A 21,087-nucleotide genomic window follows, 5' to 3' on the forward strand; every position below is an offset into this window, starting at 1 on the left:
CGCACAAACAACTGCTTGCTTAAAAATCGCATGCACCGGGAAGCTTGATGTCTGCTCTTATGTGGTAGGACATGCTTTTGGGGCAGCTTTGGCCTTTCGGCGGCTGGATCCAGCCCGATGCAGCTCGTGCCCGCCGAGTTGCCCTTCCCTTGCCCTTGGGCCCTGCATCCTGCCCGGCATGGCCCCACCGGCGCTAAGGACCTTGGCTCACCAGGCTCGTCGGTTGAGTTGCCGCTTGCGCAAGCTAACAAGGTAAATATCACTGTGTCAACAGTCAACTGACGCCCTTCTTCTCCTTTCTCACACCAAAAAGGACCAAAAGCGCCGTGCACTCAACAGCAGAAGCACCAGCCAAGCTCCGCTATAACCGTCATAAGCTTGCCTCTTGGCCGAGCAGCAACACGGCAGTCCAACAAATAAAAGTTCAATTGGTTGCCCCTGATTGCGATACGGTAGATACGGTATCAGTAGCCACGCGGTACACACGGTTGCCTAGTTCCGCGCCGACGCAACCCAACTGCAATTTATCAATAATGCCACTCCTGCGTTAGTTAATCACGGCACATTTGCCAATACGTACATCACCTTGTAGCAAGTGCGAAAGCACATACATACAGTCACATACACACGCTTGCCCTATCCTGCTGGCCCCATCCTGCTAGCCGTTCACGCTTGCCCTATCCTGCTGGCCCCATCCTGCTAGCTGTTCAACCCGCACACAATTTACTCCCAAGAAAGCTGCATCCCCGCTCCAGTACTCAACACTGCAACACGGGTCAATACATAAGACAAGAGAGAGCCTGCCGAGATCACTTCTTTGTCTGTTACCTTATCCACCCACGCGGATTCAAGGCCCCAGCCCCGGGCCCGCCGGCATCCAGGCAGCTCGGCCATCGCCGTACCGTCGCGCTGTGTCACCGCCGCTAGCTCCAGTACCGCCGCTACCTACCACCGCTGCCGCCGCCGCCCTGCCGTTGCCGGCCCCCGGGGCTGGTGAGGCGTTCGAACAGCTCGACCAAAGCCGCCTCCGCCTGCCGCCCCGGCACCGCCCAAACCGTTAGCAGCTCTAACACACCTGGCCGTTGGTTGCTGTTGATCCTTAGGATGCCCAGTGACTGGTAGTACTTGAGGAGCGCGCTCATTTTGCGGTTGCGCAGGACCCCACGCGGCACGTCCATGTTATAACTGCATGCAAGCAACCCGACGCCGGGTATGCATGAGAGTCGTTAGTTCGGGTTTGGAAACTTGGACAAGAGCTCACGCCAAATTCGCCGCGCGCTCTGCAAGGAAAGGCCTTAAGCTAGTTCCCTGATGAGTGCAGTCCTCCGCAAGCTTGCCTTTCCTGCGAACCGCCCTCTCCCTGACCCCCGCCCATCCCGCCATCTGTTCCGCGTTGCAGCATGCCTGGCATGGCCCGCTTGCCTGGGCAGGTCGCGAACTGCAATCCCCTGCGGGTGGCTGAGGAGGAAGGCGTGCAGCTCGCGCACGTAGCGTGCCTCCACCCGCGCAAGCTCCTGCTCGCTCCCTGGCGCCGACGATTCTCCGCCACCTGCGGGCTGCTGCCTGCCGCCCGCAGGTCCAGTGCCGCCCGTTCCAGCGCCACATGGCATCAGCGCGCGGAGCTCGGAGGGCCGAAATGTGTGCTTGTGCCTCCTGCACTCCCACAGCTGCGGGTGATCGTCCCAAAACAGGCACGCCTTGCGCCGCGTCACTTCGAGCACCCGGCTGGGGACGCCCAGCCCAGCGCTACAGGAGGCCGTGGGAACACAGGGAACAGTTGTTCTTATACGGTAAATAGGGAGGTGTGCAACAGACAGGCAATGAATGAGCTCCCTTTGCGGGGGGAAACCCGCACGCAGTCCTTTTGAGGGTGTGCGTGTCTGCTTCAGATGTGGCATACGTGGGGAGCAGGCCGGCCTGCTTACCTGAGCACCTGCAAGATTGTGGCCGTGTGCCCCGGCTGACGCAGCAGCCACTCGTGCAGCTGTCGCGCCCACGCGAGCTGCTCAGACTGAACCTCCTGCAGCGCGGCACCGCGCGGAGGCGTCCACGATCGCGACTGCCACTGCTGGTAGCGCGACGGAGAGCGCGAGCGGCGCTGGTTGGAGCGGGAGCGAGACCTGTCCCGACCACGGGCAGGCGACCTGCCCCGACCGCGGTCTGCCGGGCTGTGGTGGTGGCGTGATGATGGCCACCGATTGCGCAGCGGCTCCTCAGCAGCGAGGCGGGTGCTCGGTGCTGCGTTGTCCTCTGCCAGCTGCCCCGATGAGCGGCGAGCCCTATCGATCCTGGGCAGCTCTCCCTCTGACAGCTCGGAGGACTGCCTGCTCAGCTGCGCTTGGCCGCCCGCGCCTGATAGCGCCTGTGTTTGTGGCGGCACCTTTGCAGCTGCTGCTTTAACCGCCGCCGTCTGCCCTGCCGCGTCGCCGGCGATTGCAGGTCCTGCGGCGGCCGGTGCTGCCACCGGGCACGATGCCACGGCTGCACTGTGTGCTGCGGCCGTGGTTTGGCTGGGGAGCATCCTCACAGCGGCGCGCGGGTCCTGCGGCCACTCAATACGAATACGTGCGGCACGTCTGGGCAGCCCCAGCTCTTGTGGCGGTGCCGCTGGCAGCGGTTGCTCCCTTTCCAAGGCCGTGTCCTCAGTTGCGACAAAGCCCTTCGCCATGGCTTCAAGTCGCGATCCCGCTGCAGGTGCAGCCGCAGGCATTGCGCCAGCCACCGGTGCGGCACCGCCAGCACGCTCAGCGCCGCCTTTGCCGTCGCCGGTGCCCTTCCCAGTCGCAGTCGGCGACCGGGCATGGGCGGCCTGCTCCCACTCCGAGCCAGGTAAGGAGAGCGGGTGGGAGCTGGAGCGCGAGCGTTGGGGCGAGCGCCGGGCCGAGAGCGACCGCGAGAGCGGCGGTGACCGTGACCGTGAGGGCAGCCGCGAGGGAGACCGGGAACGAGAGCGGCTGGTGCGGGAGCCGACGCCAGCAGGCGTGACGAAGCATGGAGTGGCCGACATTCGTCGCTCATGGCTGCGCTGCTGCTGTGCGGGCACATCGTGCTCAGCGGCCTCGGCCCCGGCCTCGCCGCTGCCGGCGCTGACCGTAGTTAATGGGACCGGCAGTGGAGGTTCCGGCCGTACGGCAGCTGCAGGGACCGTGTGAACGGCACCCGCCGCAATGGCGGCAGCGCCGTCGTCCGCGCAGTTGGACGTCGTAGCTGCTGTTTGCTGCTGGCCGGTGCCGCCATTCGCCGCCGGCGTGGTTGGCACCACCGGCTGCGCCGCTGCCCCGTCCTCCAACGCTGAAGCGCGGCCGCCAGCGGGACGCGGGTCCCCCGTCGTCACCTTTCGCAGCATGTCCAGGAAGTGCTGTGTGGGCTGCGCCTGCTGCGCAGGCGTCCCTTGGATGTGCTGCTCCGTGCCGTACGAGCTGGCTTCAAATACGGCATACGGCAGCGGTGTAGGCTGCTGCAACACCTGCAGCTGCTCAGGCGCTGCAGCCGCCGCGGCCGCCGCCGCCGCGGCCTTGGCAGCCGGCCTGTGCGCCAGCCGCCGTGCCGCCGCCTCATTCCATGGCACCACACGGCCCAGCCAGCCCAGCAGCTCACAGTCGTTGAAGGCGGGCCGCTGCAGAGCCTGCAGTAGCTGCTGCCGAAGCACAGCCGCGTCGATAACGGCAGGAACCGGTGGCGCGCTGCCGTCAAACGTGTGCGCGCCCTGTTCCGCACTGGGGCCCCCGGCCTTGGGGGCGGACGCCTGCTTTGCGGCGTCGCACAGCTGCCCCCAGCAGCGGTTCAGGCAGACGAGCCGACCGAAGGCTACCGCCACCTGTCCGCGAGCAGCGAAAGGGGCAAGGACTCTCTGAGACGAGCGGGTGGAAAGGGAGAGCTGAAGGGAGGGCGGTGAAAGAATGGTAGCACGCCGCACGCACACTGCGCAAGTCCTCACCTCGCGCAGGCTCATCGCCTCGGCCTGACCGTCCAGCAGCCGGCTGCAGTAGTCAGCCTCTGCCTCGCGCCATTGCTGCTCGTTCAGGTCGCTGTCGAGCACCGAGCTGAGGTCGATGGTCGCGACCCCGCTGGGGCTGGCCTTGTCACATACCGTAATGGATGGGAATACACCTGGCACACATAGCGATACAAGTAGTTAGCGATAGGGACGCGCAAAGAAGTCGCGGTCAGGCAACGCACCAGTCCCGTCCTCGGCGAGCATGCGTATGGACACCTTGCCACCATTTGAGGCTCCAGATATAGCTACAAACGTGCCTGCCAAGCCAGGAACTGGAAGGCCAAGCTGCTTGAGCGCAGCGCTCGCTGAGACAAGGCCCGCTATATCTGAGCGCAGCAACAGCGGTATTCCCAGCACGTATCGTGTTGGTAGAAGCGGTGCATCTAATAGCGGCAGGCAGCCGGGTTCTTGAGCAGGCAGCATTTCTCCCGCCATTGGGGCACTTCCGTTGCAGCAAAGCACCCAGGCAGAGCGCCTGCGTTCATGAGTATCTCTCTCGTGATTTATAAGGTTGTGTTGGATTTGGGCCGCCACTCTGCCTGAGCACATCGGCCCTTCGAGACCCATTCAGCCACCTGCGCGATCATGCCCACCCAGTCCCACCCCGCCTCTGTAAACTCAGTAACTTCAGAATCCCCGAACTCAATCCAAACCCCCCATACACGTTCAAGTACCCGCAGCCTTTGGCACATAAGCTTGCATGCCGCACAGTTTCGGGCCACACATCATGTGCTGCAGCCATACATGATGTATGTTGCGCAACCCTGCACCACCAACAGCTTGCATCTCCACTTCTCAAGCATCCTGCGGTGACCAACGACATACACGTGCACGTGTCCCTGCATTATCATATGTCCTCCCGGCTTGCATCATGGCTTGTCTCAAGGCTGCTACATTAACAGATAGAGATCAATTCCAAGGTGCCGCAACCCCAACCCCAATCCCAACCACAACGACAACCACAACCAGGCCAGCGTGTTGTCTGCACGGGACCGCACTCAACTACTCAAGCCCACGTGTGGCGCCACGCGGCGCTCTGTGTTTCCCCTCATCCCCACGGCCTCTATCACTCAATGGCTTGCGCTCCCTGCTCATGGCGAGCAGCCGGTCACACGCCGCCTCCAGCGCGGCCTCCGCCTCCAGGCCCGGCACCGCCCGCACCTCCAGCGGCACCGAACGGGGCCGGGTGTTGATCTGCAGTATCCCCATGTCTTGGTAAGCCTTCAGGAAGGCAGACATACGGCGGCCTTGCAGCATGCCTTCTGGTACTTCCAGGCCGTGACTGCGTCAGGAAGCAGGAAGCGTTGGCAGGAAAGGAAATCACCCATCATAGAATCAGGTCTAGCGGGTCAGGCAGGGGCAACAGGACTGGGAACAAGGCATTAGGCAAACGTGTGTGCGCATGACAGCACGGCCCCGTGCGTGATACTGCGCCGCGAAACCTTGGCGGCATGGCATGTCAATGAACGTTGGGCCCGCTGCTCGTCAGCCTGCCACGCATGCCTGCTGCAACGCATGTACGGTGCATGTGCGCCTCACCTTCTGAGGTCCCGAACCGCAATCCCCTCTGGGCGCTTGAGCAGGAAGGCGTACAACGACCTTAGGTAGCGCGCCTGCACCTGCCCCAGCGGCCGTTCCCCTCCTCCCGGCACCGCTGGCATCCCGGGCGCCGCGCCAGCTGCCGCCCCCGCCGCCGCCCCAGCCAGCTCTCCTGGACAAACACCAGTAGCAGCAGCACCTGGCGCCGCAATGGCGCGGCTCGCGCCAGTGCGCGGCGGCAGGGCGCGGAGCTCCGCTGGTTGAGAACGGAAGCGGCCGTGGTAGGTCCAGAGGTGCGGGTACTTCCGCCAGTACTCGTTTGGGTTCAGGCTAGATGCCGCAAGCACCTGGCCGGGCACGCCCAACCCCGCTCTACAAGCAAATCGCAGGTGGAGTGGTGCACCAACCATCAGGGCAGTGGCAAACGCCGAGCGCTCGGCCTGTGCCTGCAGCAGGCTTTTGGACATTATTGCATGCAGAGCGACCTGAGTCGCCTTGGTTGCGACACGTGCAGTCCCCCAGATTCGTCGGGCCGCCAACCTCCACTTCGAGCCCAAACCCGGCCCCGCCCCCCCCCCCACTCACACACTGCAGCGCAAATGCAGCAGCAAACTCACGTGAGAATTTGCCGCACGAGAGCCGCTTGGTTCGGTTGGCGCAGCAGCCACGCGTGCACTTGCTGGGCCCACGCCAGCTCCTGCGCTGCCAGGGAGTCGTGGGGTGCGCCGCCCAAGCGGCGGTGGCTGGGAGACCGGGAGCGAGAGCGTGAGTGGTGCTGGTAGCGCGCGGGAGAGCGCGAGCGCGAGCGTGAGTGGGACCTACTCCGCTGGTGGGCGGGCGAGCGGGAGCGGTGGTGTGATGGCGATCGCAGGTCACCCGGCGGGGGCGCTGCAGGCCGCCCAAAGGAGAAGCGGTAGGTGGGGGCACACACGGGCAGCTGACCCTCAGACAGATGGGCGGGCTGATTGCCCAGCCGCCGGCACGTCCGCGCCTCGCCGCCCTCGCGTGACAGCGTCTGAGTTATCACCGCCGCAGATGCCGCGACGCCGCCGGGCTCCGGCACCGCATCAGCCGCATGTCCAGCCGGCCCCTCCCACCGGTCTTGCGCCGCTGCAAGCGAAGCCGCTGGAGTCACCCCAGCTGCGGCCCCGCCGCTGCCCGCTGTGGAAACGCCGCATCCGGCGGCCTGCGCCCGGCGGGGGTCCCGGGGACGCACTGGAGACCACGCCTGCTGCTGCATTTGCTGGGCTGGCGGCTGCCCCGTACGTACAACAGCCGCTGCTGCTGCTTGACTCTGTCCAGCGCCGTCTGGCTCCGCCGATGGTTCCAATGCAGCGCCACCCTCCGAGCCCACCGCCGCCGCTGGTGATGCTTGCTCGGCGTGCGCGCGGCACACGTCGCCGCCGCTGGGCCCGCTGGTGCTGCCCTCCACTTCGGCGGGACGGGAGTGCACGTCGGAGCGGGGCAAGGAGCAGGCGCGGGGGATGGAGGCCGTGGGGAGAGAGCGCACGGGCGACCGCGAGCGAGAGCGAGAGCGAGAGCGTGAGCGGGACCGAGGCTGGGGCCGGGACCGTGGATGGGAGCCTGAGATGGCGGCATACCAAGTGCCCGGGAGCGGTGAGCGAGACCTGCCTCGCTCGCGGCTGTGGTGCTGGCAGCCGCGTTGCGGCTCGAAAACGGCTGCCCCTGTGTTCTCAGGGCATGTGGTGGTCGTCACCGAGAAAGGCTGCGGGTAGGGTGGCGAGACTGGGCCGTCTACTGCCGGTGGCGTCTTCGGCGCCACTGCTGTCGCGCCGCCGTGGTCCGGCGCCGGGGCCAGGACTGTGCCAAGGTGCGGGCACCGCGTTTGCGCGTGAGGACATGCGTCCTCCTCGTTCAGGCGCTGCTGCTGCGGCTGCTTGTCTTCTTGCGCATGCCGGCCCACCAGCAACCGCCCGCAGAGCCCCTCACTCTCGTGTACAGCCTTGACGTCCTCAACCTTAACAGCCAACGGCGCCTGCTGTGACGGTGGCTTTGGCCGCTGCTGCAGCGGCTGCAGGTGCCGGGGCACAGGTGCCGGCCCCGCCGCCGCCGCGGCCTTGGCATGCGCCAGCCGCCGTGCCGCCGCCTCATTCCATGGCACCACACGGCCCAGCCAGCCCAGCAGCTCACAATCGTTGAAGGCGGGCCGCTGCAGAGCCTGCAGCAGCTGCTGCCGTAACACGGCCGCGTCGATAACGGCAGGCGCGGGCGCGGTGCTAGGAGCTGCGTCGCCGGCGGATACCGCATTGGCGACCCACATGGCGGCGTCGCGCAGCTGCCCCCAGCAGCGGTTCAGGCAGACGAGCCGACCGAAGGCGTCGGTGACCTGTCAGCAAGCGGCGGAAGGGGCAAGGACCCTCTGAGACGAGCGGATGAAAACCCGGTTAAGCGGAAGGGAGGGCGGCGAAAGAATGGTAGCACGCCGCACGCACACCGCGCTTGCCTCGCTCCGAGTCCTCACCTCGCGCAGGCTCATCGCCTCGGCCTGACCGTCCAGCAGCCGGCTGCAGTAGTCAGCCTCTGCCTCGCGCCACTGCTGCTCGTTCAGGTCGCTGTCGAGCACCGAGCTGAGGTCGATGGTCGCGACCCCGCTGGGGCTGGCCTTGTCACATACCGTAATGGATGGGAATACACCTGGCACACATAGCGACATCAATAGTTAGCGATAGGGACGCGCAAAGAAGTCGCGGTCAGGCGGTCAGGCAACGCACCAGTCCCGTCCTCGGCGAGCATGCGTATGGACACCTTGCCAGCATCTGAGGCTCCAGATATAGCTACAAACGCGCCTGCCAAGCTAGGAGATGTAAGGCCAAGCTGCTTGAGCGCAGCGCTCGCGGAGGCAAGGTTAGCTATGTCAGAACGCCTCAGCAGAGGTATCCCCAGGGTATTGCGCGTTGGTAAGAGTGGTAGGTCAAGCAGTGATTTACAGGGAACACCATTCACCTCGCACATTCCCGTGAAGGCTTTGCCTAAAATTGCGGGGCAGCGATGAACATGGAAGGCCTGCGCTGCAATGAGTACACCTATGAAATACCAATGCATCCGTGCTATAGGGCGACGCTTTTCATGTGCACATTGGGGGGTGACGCTTCAACTGCCACGATGACAGCCGTGCCTCCCGTTGGGGTTTGGGGTTTTGCCTCGGGGTACTACTAGATTCGCGCATGTCCCTACGGTTTCCTATCATTGGGCTCTGTGCACGCGCACCAACAATGGTGCACGGCCATGTCCACGTTCTAGACGGTCCAACTCACGCATCCTAGCGCGGCTCAAGCTGCGGCCGACATTTCCGTAACGCAACGCAGCAGCAGCAGCAGCACTGCTTCTCGCCTGCGCGCTCATAACTGCTGCGAGAGCAAGCACCCGGTTCGGCGCCCCAGTCAAGCACCCACCCAGTGCCTCGGGCATTCGGCGCCATGCCGCCACCTTTACAGCGCATGAACAATGGCACAGCAGCACACATCAGGTGCACGCAACCGGTCGTGGCTTTGCGCCGTTGCGTGGGTCGCGCCAAATAGACTTGCCCCGAATGTCGCCGCGGCGCCTTCCTGCCGCTCAGACGTGCACACCAACAGCAGCAAGCGCGCTGCAGTGCATTACACCACCGCAACACACACAGTCGGGCACACGGGCAGGCGTGCACGGCCGCCGGCTGGCGACAGGGCTCGACCCACCATCGCGCGCGCTTGGCAGGCCACCAGCCCGCTCGAGGCACCGTGCTGGATGCCGTTGCGAGCCCAATTACACGCTCCCAGCTGTGCTGCTGGAGCCCGCCCCCAGCTTCATAGCCGGGGGCGTGTCAACAACCCCAAAACCAACAACCCCCAATTCAAATGCGTTCACGCAATATCCGGTAGATTCACACTTCTGGTGGCCGGTGCGTGTCATAGTACTCCTATCCGCCCACCTATGTATGTGGTGTGCCGTACTGTGTGCCGGTGATTTTGGCGTGTGACGTGCGCCTCCCCTGCCAGTTCAAACGACACCAGCATGCGGGTCTGTTGGACGCATCAGGTGGGCAGGGAGCTGAACACGCTGGCACACGCGCCCCAGGGACCGCCACAGCAGCTAACCTGGAATGCGCCCCTGGGAGAAACGTTTTGCTCCGCGCACGTCCGTACCGTACCGTACCGTACCGTATGTCGCGATACATCCCCCGCGGGGCATGACAGTAACACAGCCGTGCGAGTCCGGGGTCTGTACCTTCGTTGGGTCCCCCGGTGGGTCCCAATGAGAGCTAGGGACACACCCTGAGGCCCCCACAGGCCACAGCAGCCAGGCCGGCATGCGCCCCTAGAGAGACGTTTTGCTCCAGCGCGTCCATACGGTACCGCGGCTACCTGGCCATGCATCTCCCGCGGTGACATGACCATGCAGGTTCCCACCGATTCCCACCGTTCCCCACAGCCCCACTGACGACCCCCGTTTCCAACGCCCCCCAGATAGCCGTAAACTCAGTAAACGTTCGTTACATCCATGAAATCCGGAACCAATAGTCCGTGTCGTTCGGAGCTGCGGCACCCTTGCGCAACGTTGGCCACCTGCGCGATCATGCCCACCCAGTCCCACCCCGCCTCCGTAAACTCAGTAACATCAGAATCGCCGAACTCGAACCAACCCCCCCATACACGTTCCCTCTGTAAACTCAGTAACTTCAGAATCCCCGAACTCAACCCCCCCCCCCCATACACGTTCACTGCGGGACTTTTGGCGCGCGCTGCGGCTCCCATCGCGGCGCCCAATCCGCGCGATCCTAGGACCGGCCCCCTTGGACCGTTCTTTTCCCCGCTCTTTCGCGTTTGAGCTTATTCTGCTGATTTTCCAGTTACTGGTAGATAGCTCCCATGGTTAGAGGCAAACCTGCTGGTGCTGTCAAGGCCCCGGTGATTGAGGCGGGCTTGCGCGGCTACTGCGATAGCCTGGTGCCCCGACAACGCCCTGCAGCAATTCCACGTGCCGCAGCGCACTCCATTGCTGCGGATGCTTGGTTGGGCGTCACACCACGGCGTGCTTACGGATGAGGACGTCGCAGCGTCCACGCCGCCCGCAACTCGGACGCGCCCCTGCTATCTGAAGCCCGCCCCTGCTGCAGCACGCCGCCCGCGACTCGGACGCGGACGCGCCCCTGGCCCCTGCTATCTGGCGTGGCGTGGCGGGCAGGTGCTGGATGCCAAAGGCCCCCAACATAGAGGCGTGTGCTTAGTAGGCGCCCGCGTCAAGGTGGCTGGGTTGATAACGACCCGGGATCAGCCCTTTTCCTGCCATAAGGCAGCCACCTCCTTGTTGCCCATAGCAACCGTACCTCATGACAAGTAACGCTTCCCTTGCTGCATGCCGCCATGCCCCAAGCACCCCTAGGCCTTCCTCACTTCAGTGCCGCCACGCCTGCTAGCAACCTTGCTTTCCCGCGAATGACCAACATCAACGTATTGAGTGAGCTCTTCAAGGAAGTAACGGTGACCTGTGTATTTGGTGCGTGTTCGTCCAGCTGCTCTCTCAGTCCTACAGCGCCCGCCGCCCACGTACTGTCACCAAACCTTGATGGCATGCCGCTGACACCAACAGCTGAATCGCCCGAGCTTCCTTCACATGCGCGTCAGCAAACTACCCGCTTGCCAGCAAGCCATCGACGCCTCGGTATGCTCATTCCGGCGTTCTAGCAGCTGCGCGCTCATGCCTTGACGTCGCAAACTGGCTGTTCAATGTTGGGTCCTGGGAATACGCTGCAAACTACAGGCAGGACTACGCCAACCTGCCCCTTACTCTATCCCATCGCGCCGTAGCTTCCTTCACCATCCCGGTCTCTGACACTAAAGCATTGGCCGGCGCCTAATCACGTAACCGCGACTGACTGCTGCTGCCTCTACCGCTGCCTCCACTAAACCCTACCGCCGCCCGCCCTCTGCAGCGCCGCACGGATCACCGCCGCCGCCCGCTGACCCAGCTCGTGACGTAGCGCACACACCGCCCGGCGCTTCTCAAACAGCTCCTGCTCGGGCAGCGCCAACACACGCTGCATGGCCGCCACCTCGCTCTCGCCCGGCTGCTGCAGAAACACGTGCTCCTCACTGCGACGGCGTACGTTGAGCCAGGTAGGGGCAAAGGCACGCGCAGGCAAAATGTGAGTTGGGTAAGTGGGGCCGTTGGTGAAGCCTTTGGGGCTACAGGCTAGCTGTGCAGGCCAAGCGATGGGGGTGCCAGGCGTGGGTGCCGGGGCTCGTAGAAGCTTGATGTCTGTGCTGCTACACTACCATGCAAGACACCTCCGTCAGGTCTGCAGCACTCCCCAGGGTGGCCGTACACAAGCCGCAGTGTCGGACCAAATACGGCGACAGATGACACACCCACACAAACCGTACACCCACCCAAAGCGTAGGCTCCCACAAGCCGTAAACCCACACACGCAGCGGACCCGCACAAACCGCAGACCCCGACACACCCCCTACGTGGCCCCCAGCACCGCCGCGCACCGGAAGAAGCTGTACACGGCCCTCATGCGGGGGTCCATGATGATGGGCACACAGGTTGTGAGCGAGGCCAGGATGGTGGAGCTCATGCGGCTGGTCAGGTACTGCAGGGGGAAGGTGGGGGCAGGAGAGGCAGGGAGGAGAGGAAGGAGGGAGAGCAGGGAGGGAGAGCAGGGAGGGAAGACCAGGAGGGGGAAGGGGAAGGGAGGGGATCAAACTACGGTATGTATGGTGAGACGGGGTGCGTGGGGCAGGGTGCCTGTGTGGCAAAGTGGAGGCGTGTGCTGCATGGCGGATTGCGTCGTGAGGGCCGCGGAAGGGGTCGCGCTGCCTGAGGCTGCGCTTGCGCTGGTGGTTACAGGTGCTTGACTGATGGTCCGCTCGGCCGGCCAAATTTAAGTTAAAGCCCCAGTACGCGCACCTGCATGTTACCGAACGCGGGCACCAGGGCATAGCTCCTGTGAACCACGTCCCAGAACTCCTGCAGCAACACCAACAGCGGCAGCGTCAGTGGCCCTAGGCAAGTGTGGTAGAGAAACGTTTGTTTGCGCGCCACCACCCCTACCAGCCATACTGCGGCCCAACCTGTGCGGTAGCGCCGCAGCCCCACAAGCACCTGCAGGACACCGCTACCCAACACACCACCCACGCCCATGTGCAACCAATCCTCTACCCAAGCCCCTACCCAACCCAACACCAACGCCCCTGCCCAACCCAAAACCGCGCACCGGGTACGGCAGGTCGGAGTGGAACACCACACGGGACGCCAGCTTCGGCGGCACGCCCAGGTCTTCATAGCTGCCGCGGCCCAGCACCGTCACGTTCACCAGCTGGCCCCGGCCCTGGTGCTGCTGCTCCTTCCCCTGCTCCTGCTGCTGTTTGAGCATGTCCGCCCAAACGGCTCCGTAGTTCCGGATCAGGCCCTTGCCGTTCTTGGCGGACCAGGAGCGCAGCGTGCCCTGTGCTGGCACAGTTGGCACATCATGGTCAGCAGCCGCGGGCCGTCGCGGTCAACAGCTGGATCGAGCGTCAAAGGGGTTCATGTGGGTGTTGCCACCAGTACTCGTGACGGCACTTGTTGGCGTACTCGGCAAGAAGAGGTGCCGAATGAAGTCGAGGGCTGGTTTTAAGGCTGGTGACGAGGACGGGGCGTGTGTAGGCATGGCAAGCCCTCTGTTAGACCGGTCGCACCGCCTGCCTGCCCACCCACGGCCCACCCACGGCCTACCCACGGCCCATGGCCCACGGCCCACCCACGGCCCACCCACGGCCCACCCACGGCCCACCTGGATGACGAATCCGGCAGTGAGGCAGGCCCGGCTGGCACAGGGCTGCTGCCTGGTCGGGGAGTACGGCGCCACCAGGGTGCCCCACTCCACAGCCGCCATACCCATCAGCCGATTGCTGCATGCAGGAGGCGTGGGACGGAGGGAGGTATGGGAGAGGGGCAAGGGATGTGAGCAGCGGGCTTAGATTGTAACGTGTGGTACGGCGTGTCGCATGCATGAAGCGTACGGAATCCCGTCTGCAAGGCGGTTATGTTTGGGTCCACGGCGGACATACGTAAATGCGGCCTGCGACCAGCTCGCGCCTGCATGCTGCTCGCTCACTTGGCGGCGGCGGCAACGTGCGGCGTGAGCGTCAGCGGCAGCAGCGGCGCCGGGTTGTTGTCGGGCTGCAGCCAGGGACTGTTCCTGGTGACCATGTCGGCCCGATGCAGCAGGCCCACCACCAGGCGGGCCGACAGCAGCTCCGCGACCACCGCACAGGCCTGCGCGTGAGCACGCACGCACGCACGCACGCACGCATGCAACCGGCCGTGAGTACAGTACTGTAATGAGTTAATGATGCCGTACAGCACGCAGCACATGAGGCATGCCGTACATGGGCAAGGGGCTGGCTGTCGCTGCGTTACATCGCTTGCCTGCTGAGATTCCGTACGCCGCTGATGATAAACACGGCGGCCCATGTCACGTTTGCGCCGGTACGCAATCAAACCATCCAAGAGTTCCGACAGCACAATAATGCGCACGCGCCCCTACCCGTTCCCGATCAAGCTCAGGTGACACGCATATGAGGACGTCCACGGGCCCCCAGGTCAGGTGGGGCCTCAACTGCTCTCGCAGGGAGGCGCGCTTCTGCGGCGGAGGGGGGCCCAGCGAGGAAGGGAGGAAGGGAGGGAGGGTACGGTACATTGGGGGAGGCAATTATGTACGGTAGATAGATCGGGCACCGTAGGTAGGTCAAGGGCACCAGGGAGGGTTAACGCCACGACGTCTTACCACAAGGCGGACACCAAAGCAAGCCCACCGCACAAGCCCACCCTGGTCACGCCAACCTTGGCCCCCGCCCCGGCTCCCAACAACCCGCAAGCATCAACAGGCGCAACCCCGGAAACGCTAGCCAGGCAATCAACTCACCGTGGGGGGCATCAATTGCACGAGCGTCCAGTTCGAACCGCCTTTGCTCTCGCCACCACCAGTTGCTCCGTCTCCCGTCGACCCGTCCACCCAGTCTACAAGGCCGAAGGGGGGCGGGTACTGCAGCGGCTGCCCGGTTGACTCGTTGACGGTCGCCTTTCGCACTTGCTTTGCCCACACCACGCGCGGTCTTGCGCCCAGGTGGGAGCGGGCCGTCGCCACCGCACCCGCGAGCACCTGTGGACCGGTGCAAATGCATTTGTCGTCATGGCCAGTGCATTGCAGGACAGAGCCGCGCGAGAGACATTCCGCCGCGGCCACAAGGATGGGATGCCGACATGACTCGACCCGACTACGAGCGAGACTCACCTCGTAGTGCGCGGGTATGTCGTTGTAGACAGTCACGCTCAGAGGTACACCCAGGCTAGTCGATTGGTGTTGCAAGCTGACAAGCATCCCGAGGAGCACAGGAAGCATCGCTCGTGTCGCTACACGGCGAGCCATTTCGTTAACGACAAGGACGAACGAGTGCAGAATGCATGTATTAGTATGGCCTAGTATTTGAACCGTGTTGGTAAGTATACACAAGACTGCTTGATCGCACTGCGGTCAACCGCGACACGACCCGCCTCCAGCGCAGCGGTTGGTGGTGCGGCTCGCACAACACTGACGGGTTTTAGGCACAAGGCACGGCCACTCATCATTACAGACAGCGCCTCCAAAACGCCTTAGCACCGCACGGACTTCTGTCACTTGCGTACACACGCCTCGCTCCCTACAAGCTCCGTGCTTCCTACCCTGCGCCAGGCACCAAGTGAGCACGGCCTACCGCTTGCCGCCGACGCTGCCGCCCCCGACACCGCCCGAGCCCCCCACGCCTCCTCCGCCTCCTCCTCCTCGCCGCTTGCCGCCCAGTACCGGCTCCGAGCTCTGCTTCTGCTGCTGCACCTGCGCCTGCTGTTGCTGCTGCTGCGACCGGCCGCGCACCCTGGACGCCGGCGCCGCGGGGATGTGTGACTTGATGCCGAGGGTCCCAGGCGCCGGCTGGCCCGTCGGCAGCCGCGGCTTGGACTGCAAGTGGGCAAAGCAAACCACAGGGCCAGTTCACTTACAGCTTGTAGACGTAGGACGGTTGTTAGAAGGTGCGAGCCGATGTGCGGTAGCAAGGCAGCTAGCCCCGAAGCCTTGATGTAAGGCGCGCAGCAAGTAAGAGAGCCGTCCTCCAACTCACCGGCTGCGGCGTGGGGCGTGGCGTGCCCGGCGGCAGGCGGCCCTTGGAGTCGCCGAAGAAGAACCTGGCCGTGTCAGGCACAGGGGCACAAGGGGGGGGGGGACACGCAGGGCATTGCGCGTCATGCGGTGCGGGTCATGGCGGGCACGCCCGAGTCATTGCGGCACAACGTCGGCACACAGGTTTCGTAGTCTCGCTGCTGCGGGATTGGGCAGTGCCTGCCCCCGCAACCCCCTTCCCACCCCACCCCACCCCACCCCACCAGCTCCCACCTGGCGTTCACGAAGTCGTCCACCATGGGGTTGAAGGCGCAGATGGTGGCGGTGTTGAACATCTCGCGGTAGCGTTTGATCACCGCGCCCTGCCGGAAGTGCTCCGCATTCACCTCACCCAGGTTGGACAGCTCCTCCTCCTGCGGCTCCGACGTCCCTGACGGCGTCCCCGCAAGCCCTGACCCTGTCCCCGTTGCCCCCGGCTGCCCAGCGGCGGCCGCGGCCGTTGGCGCGGTCCCGGGCGGTGGCGCCCGCGCACTCCCGGCCCCGCTGCCTACGGCAGCAGCAGAACCCGCGGAAGCCGCGGCAGCCGAGGCGGCGGCGGCGGCGGCGGCCGCGGCCGCCTGCTGCGCTGCCCAGGCGTTGGTGGCGACGCCGCCGGGTCCCCACACGTGCTCCGCCGCGGCCTTGTAGAGCGAGGCCAGGGCGTCGAAGTCGGTGGGGAAGAAGATGTCGGCGGTGCCCCAGGGCACGAACAGAGAGTCGTGGTCGATGTTGCGGCCGCCCACCTGCGCGGGTGGCGGTGGCGGTGGCAGTGGCAGTGGCAGTGGTAGTGGTAATGGCAGTGGCAGTGGTAATGGCAGTGGCAGTCGCGGGGCGTTGGGTTGGCCGTGCGTGTGAGACTTAGATGCCCGAGCCCAGCGAAATAGGTCCCATTTGTCAAGGGATCGTCGCCAAACGGGGCAGGAGTCGGGTGTGGGGCATAAGGGGCACAAGCCCCGCCGCCCCCGCCGACCCCGCCGCCGCCCCCGCCGCGGCCGCCGCGCACCTTCTCCGCAACCAGCGGCGCGTTGCGTCCGGCCAGCCGCACGTCCGGCAGCTTGTCAAAGTCCGCCGCGATGAGCGAGTGGTTGGGCCGCACCTGAAAAGCCACAACGCGGTCATGCAGGAGTGTACCAGGAAATATATAGTTGCTAGCCTTAATTGCGTACGAATGCTTGGGGCACGGCCCTATGATGTGTGTTGCCCGAACCGCTGCCAGACGCACCGGATTGCCAGACAGGTCATGAAAGGCACAGGTGGTCATGCGGTGCGCAGGCTCCAACAATAAGCATATAGGGCATGCGGAAGCCACATGGGTCCAGGCCATCCAAGCGCCACCATACACAAGCGGGGAACCACACGCTACACAGCCGCCGCCCTCCCCCTCACCGCGTGCAGCAGCTCCATGAATGCGGCGGCGGCGGTGGGCAGCCACAGCACCTCGTCACGGCTGGCGGGCTGGGCGTCTGGGAGGGGGTGGGGTTACATGTATTAAGTTTACGAGGTGAAGTCGTAGGTGGGGTGGGGTGGCGCATGGTGGCAGGCAGATGGGCAGGCTGGAGGGGGTGGAGAGCCGGCGAGGCGGCCTTTTAGGCGCCAATCCGAAACGCCACGCCGAGTTGCGTTGCGACCCACAGCAGCATTCCGCGCGCGGGTGCAATCAGCCGCCTCGAACGTGCGCAATCAAGAAGACATTATCAGCAATCGTCACTCAGCTTTTTCATTCCAACTTCCCTCCCCGCTCTTCCATATCCTTAGCCAATCACGAATGTAAACCCCCCCCCCACACACACACACACACGCTCCAGGGCACCCCTTGCAAGCATCCCGCCCTCCCGCCCACCCACCCACGGCCCCAACCTACCCCTCGCCAGGATGAAGTCCAGCACCCTGTTGAAGCGCTCGTCCAGCTGCTGCTCGCGGCTGGGCGGGCGGTACACGGCGGCCAGGGTGCGCGCCAGCAGCGGGTCGGACAGCGGCTCGGCGGCCTCACGCCAGGGGCCCGACTCCATGGAGGGCTGGGAGGAGGAGGAGGAGGAGGAGGAGGGCTGGGAGGAGGAGGGCTGGGAGGAGGCGGAGGATGAGGCGGAGGGGCGGATGACGGTCTGGAGCCAGGGCTCGCTGGCGCGCCGCCGGAACACGCTGCAAGGGGTAGAGAAGGCAGGGGGCAGGGTGGGGTGAGGCTGGTGGGCGGGCGGGCGAAGGCGCGCTCGGGCGGTCAGCTGTTGCGGTGGTGGTGTTGCGGCTGGTGTGAGCCGCTAGCGCCTCAACTGCACTGAGGAGCGCGCGCTGGGGGTCCGTGTCCGCGCATGCCGGCACGCAGTTTCCCGTACACAACACACACGTATACACACGTCACTTCGGCCACCCCTCTGCCTGTGCTCCGCTGTTTGATTTAGTTTAGGCTGGTATTTACACCCCCGCCCCCCGACCCGGCGCCCGCCCGCCCCCCCCCCCCCACACCCACCGGTCGTGCGGCAGGTTGTCCAGCACCTCCATCATCAGCACGAACGTGTGCTCCCACCGCGGAGCCGGCAGCGGCTGCATCCAGCTACCCCCGCTCCCACTCCCACTCCCATTGCTGCTGCTAGTGCTGCTGTTGCTACTGCCGCTGCTGTTGCTACTGCTACTGCTACTGCCGGCGGGGCCGCCGCCGATGCCGGCCCAGGTGGCCGGGTCCAGGCCGCTGCCCCGGCGCAGGTGGAAGCGGCCTCCGTGTCCGCCCTGTACGACCACCTTGTCGTACTGCCGCGCCGCCAGGCTGGTGCTGATCTCCAGGCACGTGTACGACGTCTGCCGGTAGTCGGACGGCCGGTGGTCGCGCAGCCAGTCCTGCAGGCGAGAGGGGTGGGCAGAGATGGTGGGGTAGGCGGGCGGCGGGCGAGGGTTGCGTTCATGATAAATGCAAAGAAGAAGCGAAGTTGTGGCCAGGCACAATCCCGGGGGCAGGGGCCATGTGGTGGTGGTGAGCGGGAATGCTCACGTACTAATCCCAAAGCATAGCATTTGAAGGCAGTACGTGCCGCAGGCGCGACAGCCCACCTGCGCCCGCCTGGCGCTTGCAAGGCGGCGCTACCTACACGCCATACCCGGTGTCTCTGCCGCCGCAATCCACCCCGTCCGCCGCAACCCCGCTCTGCCCCTCCAGCTGTCGGGCCGCTGTCGGCTGCCACCCCACGCACGCACGCACGCACGCACGCATGCACACACACATACATACACACACGCATATACACACACGCATATACAAACACAGCATCAACACACACACACACACACACACACACACACACACGGGTTACAGGCTTATCGCGGGTAAGTATGACTACCTGGGTGACGGCAACCACGCGACGCTCGGTAAATTGGTAGGTATCAGTAAGTAACTCCGGCGTCGTCTGGGCGGGCTTTCGTTTCGTTTTTTTACCACACACACACGCACTCACCAGCACGTCCCGCGCCAGCGTGCCGTTGCCTCCGCCCACCTCCACGATGTGCAGCGGCTGCCCCTCCATGCCCAGGTGGTGCCTGCAGGCGGAGTGGCGGCCGGCAGGCGGGTGGGGCGATTGGCGGGCGACCGAACAGGCCGGCATGGTGTTTGCTGCAGGCGGTGCATTGAAGGCAGGGATGGGGGTGCCCCGCCCCGTGCACCGTGCACCCATGCGTGCAGCTTGTAACCGCAGTCCAACGACTCGTGCGCTTCGCGCTTGCTGCCATAGGTGCCCTCCGCATCCCAACACCTTCACATCCTCACCAGCTGCCCACCCACCCACCCATCACCCACCCGCCCACCCGCCCACCTGCGGTGCTCCACCATGTGCCTCGCGATGCAGGCGCCGTACCAGGGGCTGAACATCTCCGCCGGCGTCAGGAACGAGGTCTGGCGGAGGGGGCAAAGCAGGGGCAGGTGTGCGAGTTGAGTGGCGGTGTTGAGTAACACCCCCTTAGACCTGATGCAGAACAGTACGTCTGTACGCCGATGTCACGATGTGCCGTACCGTATGTACAGGGACACCGCTGGTGAACAACATCCAAATACGTGGTCTGCGCCAGTACAATACGTCTGTACGCTTGATATGCTGTACCGTACTTGACAATCTAACACAGGCAACAGAAACACTCCCCAGCCCCAGCCCAACCTCCAGCAATCGCCCGGCTCCCCCTACCCTCAGCTCGCTCCCCCCCCGGCCCCTACCCCCAGCCCCTACCTCCAGTTCCTTGTACTTGTTGTGTATGATGACATCGAACTCGTCCTTACAGTATATCTTCCAGTAGTTGATGCCGCCGCCGCTGCCCACAGGCGGCGTGGGGGCGTTGAAGTAGCCCAGCGTCTATGCACACACACATACGGTACACACACATACACACACACGTAACGTATACGCATACGCACGCACACGCGTGAGGTCCCGAAGGGGTACGGAAGAGGCGCGCGGAGACGGGGGGGATGCTTGGGGGTCGGAAGGCGTGCAGCGCGTATGAGTGGTTGCGGCAGGCGGACTGTATGTGGTCGTGCCCAGCCAGCCGTGCCGTGATCTGCAGAGCCGAGCCGAGCTGTCAACAACACCATCCCACAAACCCTCTTGCAGCAACCCATGGGTACCCTACTACCGTAAGCCTTCCACAGCCCGTCCCGTCCCTCCACCACCACCTTATGCATCTCCAACAGCGTCAGACGTTGCATTGCACCACCAACAACTCACGGGGTGGTACAGCGAGTTCTGTATGAAGTCCCGCACCAGCAGCCGCTCCCGTGTGGCGCCCTCAGGCGTCGGCACCACCTGCAGCAGCTGCGCCGGCGGCGGCTGCCGCAGCTGCCGCAGCACCGCCGCGTGCCGCTCCGCTTCATCTACTGCGGAAGCAGCGCCACCGCCGCCGCCGCCGCTAGTTCCCGACGCTTCCGATGCATCCGTGCCTGTCAAAGGAATGTCCGCGTCTGATGCGGGCCGGCCGCTAGCGCCTGTCGCCTGGGGAGCATCGGAGTGGTGGGCGGTGCCCGCTGCTGCCGGTGCCGCCTTGGCCGCTGTCGAGGGTGGTGAAGCCCCAAGGTCGCTAGGATTAGGAGCCCCTGCTGTTCGTGCAGTGGCTGCTTGCGCCGATGATGTTGTAGCCTGTGCTCCGCTAGCAACACGGTCACGCACGTCGTCTGATGGCTCCTTGCGTTGCGTCGCGGGTGATGCTGAACTAAATCCACAAGTGGAAAGAAGCGAGTTGACACTAGATACAAACGAAAGCTCAGAAGAAAAGCCTTGGACTAGAGAAGCACTGTTTTGGCAGCCTGCTCGCGAAAGAAAGTGCTGCACAAGTAGCCTTCTCATAGTGCGTTCATCGCCTGCTTACGAGCAGGATGGCATGTAAGCAATTACATGCAACAACATGC

The 21,087-nt window shown here is 64.5% G+C and overlaps 4 protein-coding genes across 4 annotated transcripts; all 4 read right to left on the reverse strand.

Annotated features, from left to right (window-relative positions):
• Window positions 1-10: 10 nt before the first annotated feature.
• Window positions 11-4,436, reverse strand: CHLRE_13g584600v5 (uncharacterized protein). Its single transcript, XM_043069636.1, has 5 exons — window positions 4,180-4,436; window positions 3,938-4,110; window positions 1,926-3,817; window positions 1,423-1,746; window positions 11-1,185 (listed from the first exon to the last, which is right to left on the reverse strand). The coding sequence occupies exons 1-5, from the start codon at window positions 4,199-4,201 to the stop codon at window positions 942-944; spliced, it is 2,655 nt and encodes an 884-aa protein (XP_042917611.1). The 5' UTR covers window positions 4,202-4,436; the 3' UTR covers window positions 11-941.
• A 54-nt stretch (window positions 4,437-4,490) lies between these two features.
• Window positions 4,491-8,576, reverse strand: CHLRE_13g584619v5 (uncharacterized protein). Its single transcript, XM_043069637.1, has 5 exons — window positions 8,269-8,576; window positions 8,019-8,191; window positions 6,154-7,883; window positions 5,537-5,908; window positions 4,491-5,279 (listed from the first exon to the last, which is right to left on the reverse strand). Exons 1-5 carry the CDS (start codon window positions 8,288-8,290, stop codon window positions 5,000-5,002), a joined length of 2,577 nt encoding a protein of 858 aa, XP_042917612.1. The 5' UTR covers window positions 8,291-8,576; the 3' UTR covers window positions 4,491-4,999.
• Window positions 8,577-10,728: 2,152 nt separating this feature from the next.
• CHLRE_13g584650v5 (uncharacterized protein) lies at window positions 10,729-14,986 on the reverse strand. The gene is made up of 9 exons (XM_043069638.1): window positions 14,814-14,986; window positions 14,445-14,681; window positions 14,067-14,162; window positions 13,635-13,795; window positions 13,311-13,428; window positions 12,753-12,983; window positions 12,446-12,505; window positions 12,028-12,128; window positions 10,729-11,625 (listed from the first exon to the last, which is right to left on the reverse strand). Exons 1-9 carry the CDS (start codon window positions 14,898-14,900, stop codon window positions 11,436-11,438), a joined length of 1,281 nt encoding a protein of 426 aa, XP_042917613.1. The 5' UTR covers window positions 14,901-14,986; the 3' UTR covers window positions 10,729-11,435.
• Window positions 14,987-15,135: 149 nt separating this feature from the next.
• CHLRE_13g584700v5 (uncharacterized protein) lies at window positions 15,136-21,066 on the reverse strand. The gene is made up of 11 exons (XM_043069639.1): window positions 20,411-21,066; window positions 19,916-20,038; window positions 19,508-19,587; window positions 19,154-19,235; window positions 18,178-18,542; window positions 17,575-17,852; window positions 17,100-17,176; window positions 16,717-16,809; window positions 15,948-16,456; window positions 15,676-15,739; window positions 15,136-15,515 (listed from the first exon to the last, which is right to left on the reverse strand). Exons 1-11 carry the CDS (start codon window positions 21,023-21,025, stop codon window positions 15,270-15,272), a joined length of 2,532 nt encoding a protein of 843 aa, XP_042917614.1. The 5' UTR covers window positions 21,026-21,066; the 3' UTR covers window positions 15,136-15,269.
• Window positions 21,067-21,087: the final 21 nt, after the last annotated feature.

Source organism: Chlamydomonas reinhardtii, chromosome 13 (genome assembly GCF_000002595.2).
Source record: "Chlamydomonas reinhardtii strain CC-503 cw92 mt+ chromosome 13, whole genome shotgun sequence".
Classification (NCBI taxonomy): domain Eukaryota; kingdom Viridiplantae; phylum Chlorophyta; class Chlorophyceae; order Chlamydomonadales; family Chlamydomonadaceae; genus Chlamydomonas; species Chlamydomonas reinhardtii.